We start from the raw sequence: 19,344 nt of genomic DNA, 5'->3' as shown, positions 1-19,344 counted from the left end.
GAGAATTACAGTAGCGACAGCCTTAAAGCAAGCTTGATTGATACTTAAAAATGAATTTCAAGGCTCATCAAGGGTGGTTACGATAAAACTTCAAACCCTTCATCGTGAGTTTGAAATTTTGTTTATGAAAAATAATAAATCGGTGCAAGATTTTCTTTCTCGGGTGATTGAAATTGTTAGTCAAATGAAATCTTACGGTGAATATCTTCCTGATCATATAATTATTGTAAAAGTTTTAAAAAGTTTAACTCCGAAATTTAATCATGTTGTTGTCATAATTGAGGAGTCAAAAGATTTATCTATATTTTCATTTGATGAACTAATGAGTTCCTTGCAAGCACATGAAGTAAGGTTGAATAGGTCACTTGAAAAAAGTGAAAAAAAAATATTTCAGATTAAGGGGGAGTCTTTTACTTCAAAAGAAGATAAAAAATTAATAGGAAGAGGACGTGGTAGAGGAGGATTTCGTAGTAAAGGAAATGGAAGAGGAAGAGGAAGAGGACACTTTGATGGGCATGATGAACAAAGGCAATCAAATTATGATAAAAAAAATTACAAGAGTGGAATTCATTATCACTATTGTAAAAAGTTTGGTCACATGAAAAGAAAAAAGCAAGTAAGCTATCTGGAGGAAAATGAAGAAAATAATAAGTTGTTTATGACTCATTCACAAGTTAATGATATCTTAAATGATATTAGATTTCTGGATAGTGGATGTTCTAATCATATATCAGGCATAAGATCAATGTTTAGAGATATTGATGAAACTCATAAGTTGAAAGTTAGACTTGGAGATAACAAGCAAATCCAAATGGAAGGAAAATGAACAATTAAGATGAAGACAAATCAAGGGAAGGTAAAATACCTTGATAATGTTATCTTTGTTCCTACTTTATCACATAATTTGTTGAGTATTGGACAATTGATAGATGATGAATATTTAGTTATATTTGATGATGGTTCATACACTATTAAAGATAAAAAATCTGGTTTGATTATGGTAAATGTTTGTATGATGCAAAATAAGATGTTTCTGATGTTTTAAATATTGAAAAGTATACTCTTATCGCAACTCAAAAGAATAAGTATAATTTATGACATTTAAGATATGGACATATTAATATTAAGGGTTTAAGGTTGTTAAATAAAAAATGAATAGTTTTCGGATTGTCCAAAATTAATACATTATGTGAAGGATGCATTTATGGCAAATAAAGCAAAAAATCATATATAAAAAAGCATGGAGAGCATTTAATTGTCTTGAATTAATTCATGCTGACTTATATGGACCTATGAATACAAAATCATTTGGTGGAACTCAATATTTTCTATTGTTTACTGATGATTATAGCCGCATGAGTTGGGTATATTTTCTGAAACTGAAATCTAAAACATTTGATAATTTTTAAAAATTCAAGACACTTGTAGAAAGGCAAAGTGATAAATAAGATACTTCGGACAGATAGAGGTGATGAATTTTTATCTAATGAGCTTAGTTCTTTTTGTGAAGAAAATGGTATTCATATAGAATTGAAAACACCATATACACCAAAGCAAAATGGTGTAGCTGAACATAAGAATCATACTGTTGTTGAAATGGCAAAAAGTTTACTTAGAGGGAAACACCTTCCAAATCAGTTTTGGACAAAAGCAGTTGTAACAACAGTTTATTTGTTAAATATTTCACTAATAGAGGCTGTTATAAATCAAACTCTTTTTGAGCCTTGGTATAGTATGAAACCAAGTGTAAGCCATATAAGAATTTTTTGTTTATTGTGTATGCTTTAGTGAATTCATAAAATCACCACAAGATTGATGAAAAATCTGAAAAATGCATCTTAATTGGTCATTCCTTACAATCGAAAGCATATCAATTATATAATCCTATCAGTTGCAAAGTTATTATTAATAGAAATACTATGTTTGATGAAAAGGTAAGTTGGAATTGGGAGTCCAATAAAAGTAGAATACAAATTCATATTCCAACAGAACCAGACACTCCACAGAATCAAATGACAAATCTTTCTCCAACAAGTTTATCGTCAGTCTCACCCAATAGCAATTCTAATTCTAATTCCTCGGATAAAACCTCTCCAAGAAATTTCAGATCACTAACAGAAATTTATGACTCAACATTTGCTTTGTTTATTTCAGATCCTATAACTTTTGAAGAAGTAGTTGAAAATAGGTGTTCAAAACAAAGAAAGTATCCAAAAGCAATGAAGGAGGAATTCAAGTCAATTGAGAAGAATAAAACTTGGGAGCTAATGAATCTACCGAAAGAAAAGAAAGTTATTGAATTAAAATAGGTATTCAAAACAAAGTTTAATGCAGATGAAAGTATCCAAAAGCATAAGGCTCGGCTTGTAGCAAAATGATATTTACAGCAATAAGGTATTGATTTTGATGATACTTTTTCTCCGATTGTTAGATTCGAAACTGTGAGAACTTTTTTTGTTTTAGCTGCTCACTTGAGTTGGCATGTTTATCAATTTGATGTGAAATCTACGTTTTTAAATGGTGATTTATATGAAAAAAATTTTGTTGCTCAACCTAAAGGTTTTTTAGTTAAACGGCACGAAGAAAAGGTGTTTAAGCTAAAGAAAGCTTTTTATGGGCTTAAATAAGTTACTATTTTCTTCAAAATGGATTTAAGAGTAATAATGAACTTATTCTTTATGTAAAGAAGGAAGGTGAACATAATATTCTAATGGTTTGCCTTTATGTTGATGATATTATATATAAGGGTTCATCTAACTATTTTATGACATAATTTAAAAAATATATGATGAATAAGTTTGAAATGTTAGATCTAGGTTTATTGTATTATTGAAAGCATGTAATAGATCTACTAAAAAAATCTAACATGATTAATTGCAAAGCTATAGCAACACCCATGAATGTAAATGAAAAATTGAAACTACAAAATTTTGGTTGAAGGTTTGATTTATCTAACTCATACTCGATCAGATATTACTTTCTCTGTTGGTATAGTATCTAGGTTTATGCATAGCCTAAGTAAATATCATCTCGGAGCTATTAAAAGAATTTTGTATTATATTACTGGAACTACAGATTATGATATTTGATATTCTAATAATTTTAAATATAAATTATTTAGTTTCACTTATAACGATTGGGTAGGAGCTTTAAATGATATAAAGAGTGCTTCAGGTAATATTTTTAGCCTCGGATCAGAAGCTATATCTTGGAGTTCAAAAAAGCAAGCAACAACTATGTTATCAACATCGGAAGGAGAATATGTAGCCATAACATCAGCAACCTGTCAAGCAATATAGCTTAGAAGACTTCTTGAAGATCTTCATCAAGAACAAAAAGAAGCAATGAAAATATTTTGTGACAACAAAGCTACAATTGTAATAACGAAGAATCCAACATTTCATTGAAGAATGAAGCATATAAAGATACACTACCATTTCATTCGGGATCTTGTTGCAAGTGGAGCCATATCAGTGAAATATTGTGGAACATATGAACAAGTTACGGATATCCTCACCAAGTCACTTTCAATTTAAAAATATATTTATTTTATATCGTAAATCGATGTATGTAACTATGAATCAAGGGGAAGTGTTGAGAATTGATTCATAGTAGTTATTTAGGTAGTTACCATGTTCAGGGTAGTTTTAGATATGTTTCAAGTGGCCCATGATCTAGAAGTTATATAGTAGTTTCTACAACTAACTCAATCATGATTGACATGGTGGAGTGAGGTAGTTACCACTAGGTCCTATAAATATGATCATAATTTATAAAGTAAGATATAATAAGAATACACTTGGGAATATCTTGTAAATGTTCTATGACAATTCTTTTGTTTTAAACATCATATCAATTTTTTTAATTAAAATAATTTTTTTTTAATTATATCATAATATTTTATTTTTATCATTTCCTTGCTCTTGTCAACGAGATGGAGAGTAAGAAGAAGATCATGAAGGAAAAGGGATAGAAAGCGGAAGCTGCGAGTGCCATTGACTTTTCCATACTTCTCCTGACACTTTTCCTCTGTCTCTGTCCATTCTCCTGCTGCTTTGCCGGTAGGTCGGCAAGATGACGAAGGCGCCCGGGAGGAATGGCGAGCTCTTGCGCCGGGCCACGTTCATTCAAGGGGAATCCCAAGGGTTACTTCGGCGAGCCGCGAGCCAAGAAATGAGCAGCGGAGTACTGCTCCGTTCTACGTCGCAGTACTGTTTTGATAAGAACGCTGGAACTGAAGAAGTGTGATTGAGAAGTGACTTGTCTGTGGCACGACAATTGTGCTCCAACTCTTTGTTTGCTACCCGAAGCCTTGGGTGTGTTTTGGTTTCATCTTTTCTTTGCTTTTGTGAGATTCCTGTAGCAGACGTTTGAATTTTATATTATAAAGAATATTATTTTTTTAAAGAGACAAAAAAATAAAAATCAAAAGTTTAAATTTATTTAATATTTATTTTAAAAATATCTCTTAGTGAACTCTTGGTCAATGGTCGATTGGATTCTGGTCCCTTAAACATGTATGTGATAGCAAGTCGTTGGCCATTTCCCTGGACTCGATCACGGGCCTACAGTACAAGCGAAGGAGATGGACTCGAGGGAAAGAAAGCAACCTGACTTTACCAGTCAGGATTAGTTAGAGGGGACATCAAAACTTCTTATCTCAATCTTGACTTGGGGTCCATGAGATCTGAAGCACTTTGGTCACTGAAACAAAACCTAAACCTCTCTTCTCAAGCTTGATTTAGAGTCCACGAGAGCTGAAGTCTTAGGTCAAATGGATCGATAGGGGTATTCTTCACCCTTGTTATAAAAGCAAACACCACTAAACCTGATCTCAAATCTTTGGCTGAATTCAAGTAGACAAAATCAAATACTAATCATGGCCCTCACTGCACTCCAGGCTCAACCACTTGACACCCACACACACACACACAGGAAACCAAACATGATCACCATTTTTTATCCATTTCATTATTATTATTATTTCATTATTGTTGATAGAACATTTGTATGGGAGCAGCTGATTTTGAGAACTAAAAATCCAAGATTCATCCCAGAAAAATAATCAGTCAAGCCATGGAACAAAGGCTGAAGGTTCCAAGAAAGAAAAAGGTTAAAGAGAAAGCACAGCCATTAGGATGAGTTCCTCCAACATACTTCTTTTAACGCTTTAAGCAGGATTGCAGGCTTTCAAGAAAGCCAAATCTATGGCTGCTCCCATGTCTCTTTTATTCCTTCCTACCCACCATTTCATCTCACAGCTATATCACCAAAAATAACGTGATACGATGAGCGTATTATGCCTTGATTCCCTCTCTCGAGCACTTGATGGACCCCCTGGTTATATCGATCTCGATCAGGTTGTCCTCTTCGTTGATCTCCGATATGAGCTCCATGAGGCCGTGTTGCCTCAGCACCGAATCCGGCAGAAGGTTCGTCAGGAATCCTCTCCTCGTATCCGGCAATGGCTTCATCAGCGCTTTAGACTTTTCAGGTGCAACGAAATGGCCATCGGGGAGCGAGATCTCGATGAGGTTCTCGTCGTCGGATATGGAATCCTCGGAGCTTTCCGTCGAGTGGCAAGCATCCTCCGGCAGAGACTCGTCGTCGTCGTCGTCGAAGTTGGAGAACTGCGACGCGCTTCGACTTAGACTCTCCGGTGTGCCGCTGTCGGATGAAGTCCAAGTGTGCGTCAACTCTCCCTCTCCAGACCCGGCGACTGCTGCATCGACCTTCTTGTCAGCAAAATCTTGGTCAGCTGGTGATGGTTTCTGGATCGAGTCGGACTTGACGAGCTGCCTGATCCTTGGCAAAGAGAACGGAAGAGAAGTGGAGAGCGCCAGAACGAACAAGGTGGCAAGAAATGTTGAAGCCAAATGATTCCTGCAACAACTCCAGCAGCTAAACAGGAGGAGGAGACACAGTGCGATGGCCACCACTCTAGCATGGCTGGGGAAGCAAGGAATTGCCATTTGATCAACCAGTGGTTGAAGCATGAGCAGGAAATCTCGGAGGCAACTGATAGGACCTCGAATCAATAAACAACAAGAGAAGACGAAGACTGCTGTTGGAATAGAATGCTTTACTGCTCAGCAAGATTTGATGTAGGACAACTCACCAACTCAGATCCCACCTGCAAGGAAGAGAGAAGGAAAGATGGTGAAGTCTCGGCCTGAAACAGTAAAGCAATTGCAGAAGAGAGGTAGATGTGTGTGGTGGTGGGGGGGGAAGGGGGGCGGGGGGAAGGTGGTGATGCTTTTTCCCTACTGGCTAGGCTTTTACCACCTCCCCCATTGCCCACACTTCTCCAAGGAATAAATTACTCTCTCCCACATCTGAGCCTTCTCTAAGAGCACACCAGAAGGTGGTGGTGGTCCTGTTCCTGAGTCTTGATTCTCTTGGGAAGGCCATGGGTGGTGGCTTCACTGCATAGGTTTTGAGCTCCCACGACTTGGAAACTCGAGCAACCATATGCAGGAGCTTCAGACCACCACATGGCACTTTCCCCCTTCCATCAGAGAAATCGAAAGAAACAGGTCGAACAAAGGTGCCAATATTTTATATGCATCTCATTCAAATTTCTGCAGCTCCAAGACAGATCAAGAAAACCAATCCTATTAAGTTGAACGCAGACCATAATATCTTTGTTCTTAGTTTGCAGGAAAAAGGCCATCGTACACCTAAACCACTAACATATTGCCTTGAGATCCCATCTCGATCAACACCAGTAAAACCATCTTCTTCATGAATGAATCACTTACCTCGGCAATGCAACTGCTGCACTCCTTCAACTACGGCCACCATATTCCCATACGAATGCAACATCGTTTACATCTATCTATCTGAGGAAACCTAACTGGCTTGGACTCTTGCCCAACAAACTTAAGATACAAGGAACCTGCTGTGATCCACAACAACAACAATTATCAGATATGTTGCTCTATCCACCAGAGATCTTGCGATCTATGATTAGTTATCTGGATTCAAGGAGGTTGTCTGTTGTTTGTGCTGCTAATGATGGGCTCAGATGTGGCTTTCTTATCCGGTAATGATGCCTGAGTCCGACGCCTAATCGACTCAAATCCCACACGTACCAATGGAGGAGGCCCCTCTGTGTCATTTGTGCATGTTTGAACATCATTCACCGTTGATTGTGCCATAAAGTGGGTCCTTGAAAGGATTCCTCCTTTGAGCTTTTGGAAGTATGTTCTTCCTTGTCATAGTCTCCTCTGTCTTCTTTTCTTCCAATCCAAATGCATCAACAATAAATCTATGGGGACAAGTAATGTTCTATTAGCCTCATTTTTTATCTGATGATTAATCTTCAACAGTGTTATATATATATATATATATATATATATATATATATATGTATATATGTGTATGTATACATATATATGTGTATATATATGTGTATATGTATATATATATATACATATATACTTACATACGTATATGTATATATATATATATATATTCAAAAATTATAATTATCAGTCCAATGTAAAATATTTGTTCAATTATGTTATGTGGCTAACATAATAATAACTATTAACTATTTAAAACACAAAGATGCATGATACATTTTCAAGTATGTATGTTTTCGCTCTCCTAAACTTGCATACGCATAAGTGAAGAATATAATAATAATAATAATAATAATAATAATAATAATAATAATAATAATAATAATAATCAAATCATATTAGTGATGCACATAAGGATATTATATCTAGAAATAACTATTAGATATAGCATGTCCCGTCTAGATATAAACAAATATACAATATAGTACTCTTATATAAGTATTTTATATTTTAAAAATACTTTTTGCTTTTCTTTATTAGCCAGTAATGGTTTATACTGAGATAGTACAACATCCACCAAAATCACTCTGCATATGATTACAAACAATCCATCATTCGGATATATATTAGTGTGTTACGGGATTGATAGCAACTGCGATTAAATCTCTTAATTAAAACGTAATCCCTCAACGTATATGAGATATGTAGTAGTATTCATTATATACAAAACATATATAAATTTTGTGTCTCTCGCATATCTTCCACATTTTGCCGTTGAAATAATGGCAAACTTTAACTCCACTAAATAATATACTTAAACATATTTAATAATTAGATGTGTCATATGCTTAAGTAATTTTTTATTTGGTAAGATTTTGTTGTTATCTTAGTATTATCTTGTGCATATGGCACAAGTTGGAAACTAGTGCGTGTAGGATGTTCTAATAAAAACTCCAAAGAATGGACAAAGGTAGGTATAGTGCGTGACACTTTGCCTTCTCAATAGCGCTTCAAATCATGTCTTCATTACCCCTTTTTATTTAAAAATCTAAATTATATAATCTTTTATAGTCTAGAGGTGTCTTAGCTTTAGGACTAATAAAACATCTTACAATAATATCTCATCTCATCTAATTTTAAGTAAGCTACGGCTAATCAATGTTAAGATAACTTGGCTAAATCGTAAATATATTCTTTGGCTTACAATCGTAAGATAACTTGGCTACTAAAGGTATTAAAAAAATTATATATAATATGTTCAACATTAAGGAGAGAATGATCCTTTTGTACAATAGTAAAATTCGTCCTTAATGACTTAGATAAAGATAGTCATAAAATAAAAAAATTAAATATTTAAAATAAAATTATGTACATTATCCCTTTAGACCTCGTACCAATGGGAACTTAATGCATCAGGTATATCTTTTCTTTTAAGTATGAGTTATTTTAATCGGTAAAGATTTTGATAGTTTATCATACGGTCTTACACTTACATCTCACCTTTTTCACTTACATTTTATTTTAAAAAATTAATAATAAAAAAATAAATATCTTAAAATTATTGTGACTCCTAGAAGGCTCATGTGGTTAGTCATGATCTTATTTTTAACATTATAAAGATCAAAATGGATGGCATGGATCTTTTTTTCATACGAGGAACGTCCTTATCTAATCTATCATTAGTTTTATATTTATTTTGAAAAAGATCCTGATATTAAAGATATAAAGATTACTAAATGAGTTCTTAAAACTAGAACATTCAAATCTATCTCAAAGGAAAATTTATGGAATCAAATTGTTCTTGTAATGTATGGAGGTTTTTCCTTGGACTTCTCGATACACATCGAATTCTAATTGGAGCTAAAAATTATTCACATATGCTATGTTTTTATTTTTTTTATTTTGGTGCACATCGACTACGTTTAAACTTCTGATTTTATAGACTTATTTATAATGGCAACTACACTAACCTCCTCCAACCAATATAGAATTTTGATATCCTCTTAATGTGGAAATTATGTTTATCAATAGTGAAGCTCCAAACTGTCTTATTGTCGATTTAATTGAATCTAGAAGCTAGAAGGAAGGTAACAAAATAGGTTTCGTGGTCTCTCCCTTAGCCAAACGATTTTTAATTCCTACACATTATTGTTTCCTTATGATAACATGTGCTTGGAATGTAACCCCAAGTAGTATTAGCATACAAATTTTTTAATGATAATAGGTTTTTGTTGATGATCCTAACATAGATTGACATAGATTTTGAAAACCCCCTACTAAGGATCGTTGTTTTGAGTACTAAATTTATTTTGATGATTAAGTTAGACCAGTATATATCAGTCAATACCGATATACCATATGTTAGCATGTCTGTATGAATCAATTTTTCAAAAAAGAAAGAAAAAGAAGGATAATAGAAAGGTCAGGTAGAGGAAGATAGGAAAAAAAGAAGAAATAAGAAATAAGGAGACAATGGAAGAAGAAGATGAAAAAGAAAAAAAAACATAATAGGAACAAAAAGAAATAATAGAAAAAGAGAAGAAAAAAAAAGTGGGAGAATATCTATATGAGAGATAAACATTAACAAATAACATCAATGATGATATCGAACAATAATGATAGTGTAAGTGACATCGGTAAAAAGAAGTCTAACGAAATAGTGACGATAACAACAACATCATGAGAAGAGAACTCACGAATTATTTTATTTTTTTCTTTTTTAATACTAAGTTGGATAGATCCATCGCTCTATTTTTTATTTTTTTTTAGGTTGGATTGGACCATTTGAACCGAGGGTGGTTCACCTATTCGTCTACATTTGGATCGATATGTATCATCCATTTCTGACAATTTTGAGCATCACAGTAAACCTCGCTTTTGGCGAGGCCTAGGGTGTTGGTCTTCTGCTGAAAATTTTTGCATACCAAACTTCCAACCTCTTGCATGCTTGTTGCTATCAATTTGTCTCAATCCTTCCAAAGCTGGCTTTGTAATTCTGAATTTGAATCGGTGAGCCATCTATTCTTCATTGTAATATTGCACAACAATTCCGAGATCTCTTCGAAATGGTTACTCCTTTTGCTATAGGTGCTAAAGGTATGAGCGGCACCTGGCTCAAGGAAGGTGAGCACTGATCCACAAGCCTTGTCTGACCACTAGATTTTGGATGCTATGGCATGCCAAAATAATACCAAGCTCAACCAAATTCAAGATAGGCCTAAGAGTCTAATATTTATAACTCTCGCGTATGCTACTTCCTACACTAACACCCAAAGATCTAAAGGTAATACAAGGATATGCAGTGATACAGTCAATTGGAGCAGCCCTAACTAAAACTGGTTCAAACTTAATATAGATGAGTCATGGTCTAACAGTCATAGTTGTGGTGGTATAGGTCTTGTTATTCTTGAGGGCAATGCTACTTCTCGTTGTTGTCAATGGGGGTTTATAAGTTGCTATAGCTGAAGGAATCAAATTTATTGAGCTTGATAGTAATTCTTCACTGCTAGTTGACATCAATGCAAGAGGAATCCCTTATTTGAAGACTTTTTGATGCTGTGATAGTACTGTTGACTGAGTTGAGTAGTTAAGCTTGCTAGAAGCTCACATAGATCATTTTGTAGAAAAAGAAAATTTCTATTGATTTTTATTCGATATTAACCTGTTTTGGTTTAAATAAATTTATGTTTTCTGTGGGAATAAAAGAAGTAATTGGGACACATCATAATCCACAGTGGCCTTGAGGCATGCAATATTGCTAGGAAAAGATCATCTTGAGATATGATTACGATAGGTTGGAAAACAAGGAGACATGGATGGACCATATGAGTTGGAGGAGTTAGGCAAACTATAGTTTCTTCTAAGTTATGCATCTAATGTTACTAGGATCGACCACTTCACATTTGAACAAAGCAATGATAGAAGAGGAGGAGGCTGTAGAAGCCATGCATGCCAAGTACGATCCTTAATGAATAAGGAGTCGATCTGAGGTCAGTGATGACCATGGCAGACACACAGTTGATCATGAATGAGATGTGACTCCCAAGAATGAAGTACCAAGTCATCAAGTCGAAGGACTTAAAGTGAGAGAAGATGTGGTGATTGACACACCTATCAGCCAGTTGGTAGGGTTGGCCATATAAAGCAGTGTCACATGAACCCTACTTGGCCATGCGTGCTCTGTCAGTATTGTCCTCTTCTCAGGTTTTAATACTGTGCTGGAGTTGTAATCCATGGTGTTTGTGCTTGGGGCATCCCCTCCTGCATGCATTGAGAGGATACAAAGGATGGTGGGGACTACAGTTCAGGAAAACTGTGTGCACATTGCAGCACCATTCAAGGCACGCAGGCCATGGAGGGAGACACCATATCAAGCTTAGCATTGGAGGATGCTTGTGTAGCCTTGGGCAATGAGCATGTCGGACTCTTGCATGCCCTAAAAAAAAGGGTTTACATTGGTTTGATCTCGTGTGTGTATATATATATAGCCCTAAACATCATCCTTTGGTATAGAAACCACTCTCAACATTATCAAGTATAAATAATTTATTATTTTATTATTTAGATGAAAACAATGATAGAAAAAAGAACAACAACGTGATGATGCATAAAAATGTCATCGATCTAAGCCATCTAGTGTTGTTTAATTCGGGCTAAAATTGTTACGAAGTTGTTCTCCGAAAAATATTTCAAGAAAAAAATAATTACTACTTATACTGTGGAACTATATGATATCATATAGATTTTGGAAGGGGTTATGACTGCAACAAAAAGCTATAATAATATTATAAAATATTATAGTGCTTAGGAATTTGAAAATAAAACTCTCTTTCTTGCTGGTTAACAAATTTGTACATCGCCAAATCTTTGAAGTGAAATGAAACATATAAGATATCTCACATTATACAGGACAAAACTCGAAAATAGATGTAGCAAAAAACATAGGATTTAATGAAAGATATAAAAATATTTTTTAGAAAAAGTAAAAGGAGTACAGCCTATCATTATATGAAAGTAAAAGTGTTTTCTATATACAGGGCCTATATGTACTGGGGCCTTGGCCACTATGAACATAAAACATATGAAAACAAAGTCGAGTTTCTATGTTAATCTATCTTATTATATTCATTTGTAGGCAGCATATGTGTTAGCAAAAGGGGGTAAAACCTGCTTTGGTATGATGAACTGACAGAATTTTCAACCTTTTGTCAGATAAATTGACTATCAGAATTCATGGTAAAAAGGTTGGCAACACAAATTGAAGTGTCATCTCGATATGTCATTTTAATGGTGTTTCATCTGCCCTAGACCTTGTATTTCTTCCACCATTTGAGTGCTTTTGCATCTTCCATAGATAATCAAATATGATCATTTTGTTAGAAAGACCGGACACAGTGAATTCTTCATAAATAATTAGCTTAATCATCATCATTTTCTTCCTCCAATTGAACATGTTGCAGTAAGAGCTGGGATGCCAGCCAGCCAGCCAGCCTTCTTAATCTACCTATCTACCGTGTTGCTGCTCCATGCCCCAATTCTATGCAAATTATCATTTCTCAAAGTATTCGGATACCATGTCCCTTACAAGGTGTCAATTCTTCTTCTTGACACCAAATTCATGTAAAAACATCCAAATCTCTATGTTTCGGATTTCTTTCCTAATTAGAATGTAGCTTCCAGGGAAACAATTTTCGTATATCGAATATGATTATTTGATAGTAAAAAAGCAACTTTCACTACAACAAATTGTACTTGTACTTGTAGTTGTAGTTGTTATTTAAATATCACTCCAATTTTAACAACAGTAAATTCTATTACTGTATTTAAAAATTGTGATAATAGATGCCATCGCCAAAAGGTGTAATTGTGATTTTTAAAAGCACAAGAAAAGGTCTAAAATATTAATACGGTGATTCAATTGCAGTAATAGATATTTTTCCCCAATAAATAAAAATCATATTAATAATTCCTATATCACTATGGATCGATAATTACAGTAATAGATACTTTTATCTTATGAATAAAAATCACAGTAATAATTTAGTTATTAACACGATTATTCACTTGCAATAATGGATATTTTTACCCTCCAAAGGAAAAGTACAGTAATAATTTAGCTATGATTGTCATAATTCAAATTGTAGTAATAGATATTTTTACCATACAACGGACAGCTACAGTAATAATTTAGTTATTATCGTGATTATTCAATTACAGTAATAGATACATTTACCCCGCAAAGGAAAATCACAATCATAATTCACATATTTTTACTATTATTTAATTACATAAATAGATACATTTATCTAATGAAAGATAACCACAATAGTATACAAATTATCATAATATACTAACCACAATGATAGATCCCAATTCACAAAAAGGATGACAGAATTCTTTCATCAACCAAATCAATTTATACAAAAAATTACAGTACCAATATTTAAGTACATATAATGTTATATACAGATGCAAACAAACAACTTTTTCCTTGAAAGTTTTGAGTAGCACAATATCAAAGAAATCTGTCATAGTGCTTCTCTCAAAGTCAGGTACAAATGAATAATAATAATTAGATACATAAATATAAATATGAAATCATATAATAAAAGAAGATTTTTTAATTTTTTACCTATGTTATCTATTCAAGAAGTTCTTTCATCCAGAAGGACTTGTAATTGAGTTCATATTTCTTCCATATCTTGAGTTTTTCAAGCTTTCTTTTTTAGTAGTTGTTAAACTTCTCATCTTTCTCATTCTCAACTGTGTGGCCATAAATCTTAAACAATGAGATATGATGCTACAAAATCTGAAGAATATGGTTCTATACTATAACATCACACATATCCTAATGTCTATGGTCCTAATTCTTGAGAGACAATATCTTCACTTAATGGAATATCAGTTATTACAAGTTCAGGATGTTGTGCCTTAGGATGCTTCATTTGTTCCTACAATAAAAGTAAATATATTGTTAATAAAAAGGAAAATTAAACAAATACAAACTAAAATAGTAATGAAAAGATCAAGTGATACACACAGTTTCTCTTGCTATATCCTCGTCCACTAGTATTTTATTTTTTTTTATGACTGATAATAAAAATATCATCTCTAGTTAATTTCTTTCCTAGCTTAGCTTCCTAACAAAATAAAAAAAGACAATATTATTTGTAAATATAAAAATATATAAAATGTTTATGAAAAATTTACTTACATTTTTAATCAATAACCTTGGCATAACTTTTTTCCCCCTAAAATATGTGGCATTTTTTTGTTTTGACCTATTGACTTTATTTCTCTTGGTAAGATTATGAAAATATGTTTTAAATACCATAAAATTGACATAAAAATGATAATATTAAAGTCAATATTTACATACATAAAATGATACTAAAATGTTTAACTGAAATGAATTCAAGAGTATTATATACCTATCCTTTTTAAGAGTTTTAGGAAATAACAAGACTAATCTACTGGCCTCTAATGACTCTATCAGAAATATTTTTTAAAAAATAAGACATTAACTTCGAGCTATCATAATGAATGGATTTTAAGTTACTCTCTCTGTTTCTCCATTTTGAATTAATTGATTATAATATCCACTTAACTACATCTTGACTATTCAGGATAATCATGGTTACAAATTAATATTATAAATATCAATTAATAAATAATTACTTAGGATTAAATAACTTAGGTGATCAAATTAAAAGTGTTAGGATTGTAAAGACCTTTTAAGAGGGGGGAGAGGATGAATTAGTCCTTTCAAAATAGAGAAACAATTTGAAAATTTGTTGGATGAATCTGGTATCAAAAATATGTTTAAATTAGTAAGTGTAGTAAGTAATTAAATTAGTAAATAATAGTAATGAAGAGCATAAAAGAAATGTATATCAAATTTATAGTAGTTTGGTTGTTGCGACCTACGTCCACTCCCAATTTCTCTTCCCTCGAGGCCAACGGTTTTCACTACTGATATTCTTTTCAATGGGTGAAGATCAACTACCTTTATTACAATCCTTTCTTCCATTTACAGGCTCAAAAGAGAATCTTTACACATCTATTTTATAACAAGATCTTACTCCTCTTTATAAGGACTTATAAACTCTAGAGGAAGAAACTCAATACTTTAAGAGAGTTTATAACATTTTTATCCTCAAGAATTCTTTCCCCTTTCTTGTTGTATAAGTAAAAATGAGTGGGGTATTTATAGGCCCAAAAAGACTTAAAAAATGAAGCTAAAAATTTAAATATTTAAGTTTTCAGGATACTGGTGGTACCACCGCCTACACTAGGCGATACCACCGCCTGCCATCCTAAGCACTAGTGATACTACTACCTGCCTAGGCGGTACCACCACCTGACACAATCTAGGAGACTATGTCCTGGTGGTACCACTGCTTATATTGGATAGTACCACCGTTGACCATGGCGATACCACCATCAGGTTTCTCAGAAAAGTACATTCCGTACTTTCCAAATCACAAGCGATTCCATCGCTTGGTCATCGCTTGGTCTAGTGGTGCCACCGCTTTGCTCAACTTCAGGTCACTGAATTGGCCTTCCAATAGGCCTAATTTAGTCCTGATTCAAGTCTAATATGCTCCTAATTAAATTAGCATATTTACACATAAAATCAACTCAATTAAACTCTAACCTACTTTGATCAAGACATAATGATTACAAATCATGAAACCTATATTGTTCGATATGTCAATAGTTCATTTAGCATTTCATTCGAACCTTCGATGAATCGTCCTTCTTTCAACGTATTGCTCGATCCATCGACATGTTGACCTCCCATGGTATCTAATCTTGCACTTAAAATCAACTTTAGGTTATTGAATTGATATTCCAATAAGCCAAATTCAATCCTGATTCAAGCCTAATATGCTTCTAATTAAATTGACATGGTTACACTTAAAACCAATTTAAACTCTAATCTACTTTGATCAAGACATAATGATTACAAATCATGAAGCCTATGACATCCGACATGTCGTTAGTTCATTTACCATTTCGTTCGAACTTTCGATGCATCGTCCTTTCTTTCAGCGTATTGCTCGATTTATCGATATGTTGACCTCCCGTAGTATTCAATCTTCTTGACGCAATACTCGATCCTTCCAACCCGATGCCTGAACTCACACAAAGTCTATCCTCCAACACATCGATCAATCATCCGATCAAACGTTCAATCTTTGACATATACTTTTCGGCCCAACGTCTAATTCTGCTTTAATGATTGAAGTCCATGGTCAAAATTTCTCCTACATTACTCATCTTAAGCACTCATTAGATCATAAATTTATCAATTGATTTCATCATCAAAATCCGAGATTCAATAAAAAAATAAATAACAAATACCTTTATTCCATGGTATCTTTTCTAAATAAATCTGATATTTATTTTTATTTTAAAATTGGGAAGTGTCATCTATGTATTTCTTCTTACCGTTATGCCTTAAAAAAAAAAAGAAGAAAAAGAACGGTAGATTTCTTTGGGAAGGAAAGAAAAAAAAAAAATGAAGAAAGAGTCAGCATGCTCTTTGCCATCAGTACCAAAAGATCACTGCAAGCAAAGAGAGAGAAAAAAAAGGTTTGCATTATATAGATTAAATCCAAGGTACTTATATTTTTGCACTCGTGTCTAATCCTTGATATAATTCTAAGAAAAAGAAAAGAAAACAAGTTTGGATCTAACATCCGTATGCCCTATTGGGATCATGTTCATGCGAGAATTTGCATTGACCGAGAGTCAGAAAAATTGCACCAACCCACATGGAAGACCGATGTTATTTGGGAAGAGTGATGAATTATGTTGGAACCAAAAAGGAAGAAAAATTGCTTCCTCTTCACCCGCCGAGGCTTCCTCGGGGCTGGCGAGCACACCATTGCCGACCGGGAGGGGCCTTGGGCAAGCAGCTTGTTGCCCATCCCAGGAGTTTGAATCGGTGGGAGCAGTGGGAATTCACGGACGTCGACGAGCTCTAAGCCCACAGTTGGGGTTCTTACTGGCAGCGGCAGCGGGTGAACGGTCGCGGAAACCGGCTTCACAGCCATCGGCGGCAGGGGGGATGGAGCGGAGAGGACACAGGGAAGGAGTGAAAGGCGGCGGGAAACTCGACGGCAGGGGGAGGGGAGGCGCTGATGGGAAACAAAGTTGTGGCAAGAATCTGCCAAGGGCAGCGATTCTTCCTGTGAGGTCTTTGATTGGGAGACCGCCGGCCGTGGATTCGCTTCTGTAAGGGGTTCTTACCAGCGGGTTTTCACCGGCGGCAGCAGGGGAGGGTAAAAACGACACTAACAAAAACTACATAATAAAACATGGTGACATGTTTTGATCCTAATAATAATTGTTTTAGTGATAACAATAATATTTGTCACCAAGTAAAAATCAATTGTCATAATCATAAGATTTTTGTTAGAAAATATAAAAAATATTTTAATTTCATGATTAATTTATAAATTTAATTATATTATTAGTGATGATCTTTTAATGATAAATTATTTTCATCGCTAATAATTTATTTTTGGAGATAATTCCATCAATAATAATATTTTAATAATAAATATAAATGGATGTTGTGAAAAATTTTATGGTTAGTAATAAGGTTTTCTTATAGTTATTAATCGTACTAAGTGATGAATCGTTTAATTTTCTCACAACAGTGAGACCTATCGATGGTCACAAATGATGAAACCTTCGTCGTATAATGTTACCTATAGTGATCCTCGTGCCAATGCCATCGATGATACTTCGAGATTAAGATATAAAAATATAGAGGGAAAAAAAAAAACACATAGCAAGAAATGCTGCTTTCCACGTACTTTTCCCAACTGGAATATTAAAATACCAGGAAAAAGAGGTAACTACGTGATCATAAATGTCAAAAGTACATATATATATATATATATATATATATATATATATATATGCATACTTTATCATTTTGTTAGCATCAAGAGCACTAAGAGGGGAGGGGGTTAAAACTGAGTTCGTACGACAAAAACGATTTCAGTAGAAAAATTGATTCGTAAATTACTTTAACTTGAGATCAGGTAATGTTGGGAAGAAACCTGTTAAAGCGGAATATTCTTTTCCCTCTTTGTGTATCAAAATGGGTTCATCATCAAAAATACCAACTTAATATCCAAATGAAATTATCAACCAGCACAGCATAAACAATAGAGCAAAAATCAATCACAATGAGACCAAATCTTTTTAACGTGGAAAACCCAATGTGGGAAAAACCACGGGACCGTAGTCCACCTCAAACTTCCACTATCAACGATAATGATAACAGGTTTACAATAGGTCTTCTCTAGAATAACTAGAGGATCAGAATAACATCAAGATCATAGATCTGAGCTCAAGAATAGCATATCTTCATCATATAGGATGGATCTCCTCGAAAGAGAATTCTAAGTCTCACAAAGTAGATATCACAGGAAAGTACCTTAGAGAGGGTAAACTGCAGATCAACACCGTTAGGATTGTAGAGTTTGCTGCAAGGATTCTCCACATAAAATTTGGGTCGAAACTGACAATATTTGGCCACCGATCGTCAAGCAGAAAACTCATAAACTTAATCTTTCTCTCTTTCTCTTTCTCTCTCCTCTTTTCTCTACACGTCGCCGCACGCTACAATATGCACACTCACTGTGCACGCTACCCTCTCACTCAATTTTGCCCTTTCTCTCTTGATTTCTTTAATTTGGGTTGATGGCCCAAATTTGTTCAAGCCCACATATGGGCTGGACCCAACAATTCTCCCCCTCCAGCTCATATGGTGGGCTGTACCAAGCCCGCTCTTCGCCTACATGTTTCAAGCTTCTCATTAGGCAAAGACTTTGTCAACATATCTGAACCATTCTCATTGGTATGCACCTTTTCTAACTGTAATTCTTTCATCTCAAGCACATCACGAATCCAGTGATATCTCACATCAATATGCTTGGATCTAGAATGGTATGTTGAATTCTTGGAGAGGTGAATGGCGCTCTGACTGTCACAGTAAACAGAATATACTTCTTGT

The 19,344-nt window shown here is 34.2% G+C and overlaps 1 protein-coding gene across 4 annotated transcripts; it reads right to left on the bottom strand.

Moving 5' to 3' along the window:
* Positions 1-5,089: 5,089 nt before the first annotated feature.
* On the bottom strand, positions 5,090-6,968 carry LOC135585319 (uncharacterized). 4 transcript variants are annotated; one of them, XM_065113742.1, is made up of 2 exons: positions 6,762-6,968; positions 5,090-6,133 (listed from the first exon to the last, which is right to left on the bottom strand). In XM_065113742.1, the coding sequence occupies exon 2, from the start codon at positions 5,994-5,996 to the stop codon at positions 5,298-5,300; it is 699 nt and encodes a 232-aa protein (XP_064969814.1). In that variant the 5' UTR covers positions 5,997-6,133; positions 6,762-6,968; the 3' UTR covers positions 5,090-5,297. The 4 variants fall into 4 exon arrangements, with proteins under 4 accessions (XP_064969814.1, XP_064969815.1, XP_064969816.1 ...); XM_065113743.1 differs by lacking the exon at positions 6,762-6,968 and adding an exon at positions 6,324-6,507; XM_065113744.1 differs by lacking the exon at positions 6,762-6,968 and adding an exon at positions 6,334-6,507.
* Positions 6,969-19,344: the final 12,376 nt, after the last annotated feature.

Source organism: Musa acuminata, chromosome BXJ2-6 (genome assembly GCF_036884655.1).
Source record: "Musa acuminata AAA Group cultivar baxijiao chromosome BXJ2-6, Cavendish_Baxijiao_AAA, whole genome shotgun sequence".
NCBI lineage: Eukaryota > Viridiplantae > Streptophyta > Magnoliopsida > Zingiberales > Musaceae > Musa > Musa acuminata.
Note: the sequence above shows the minus strand (reverse complement) of the source record. Positions and strands in the feature narration are given on the sequence as shown.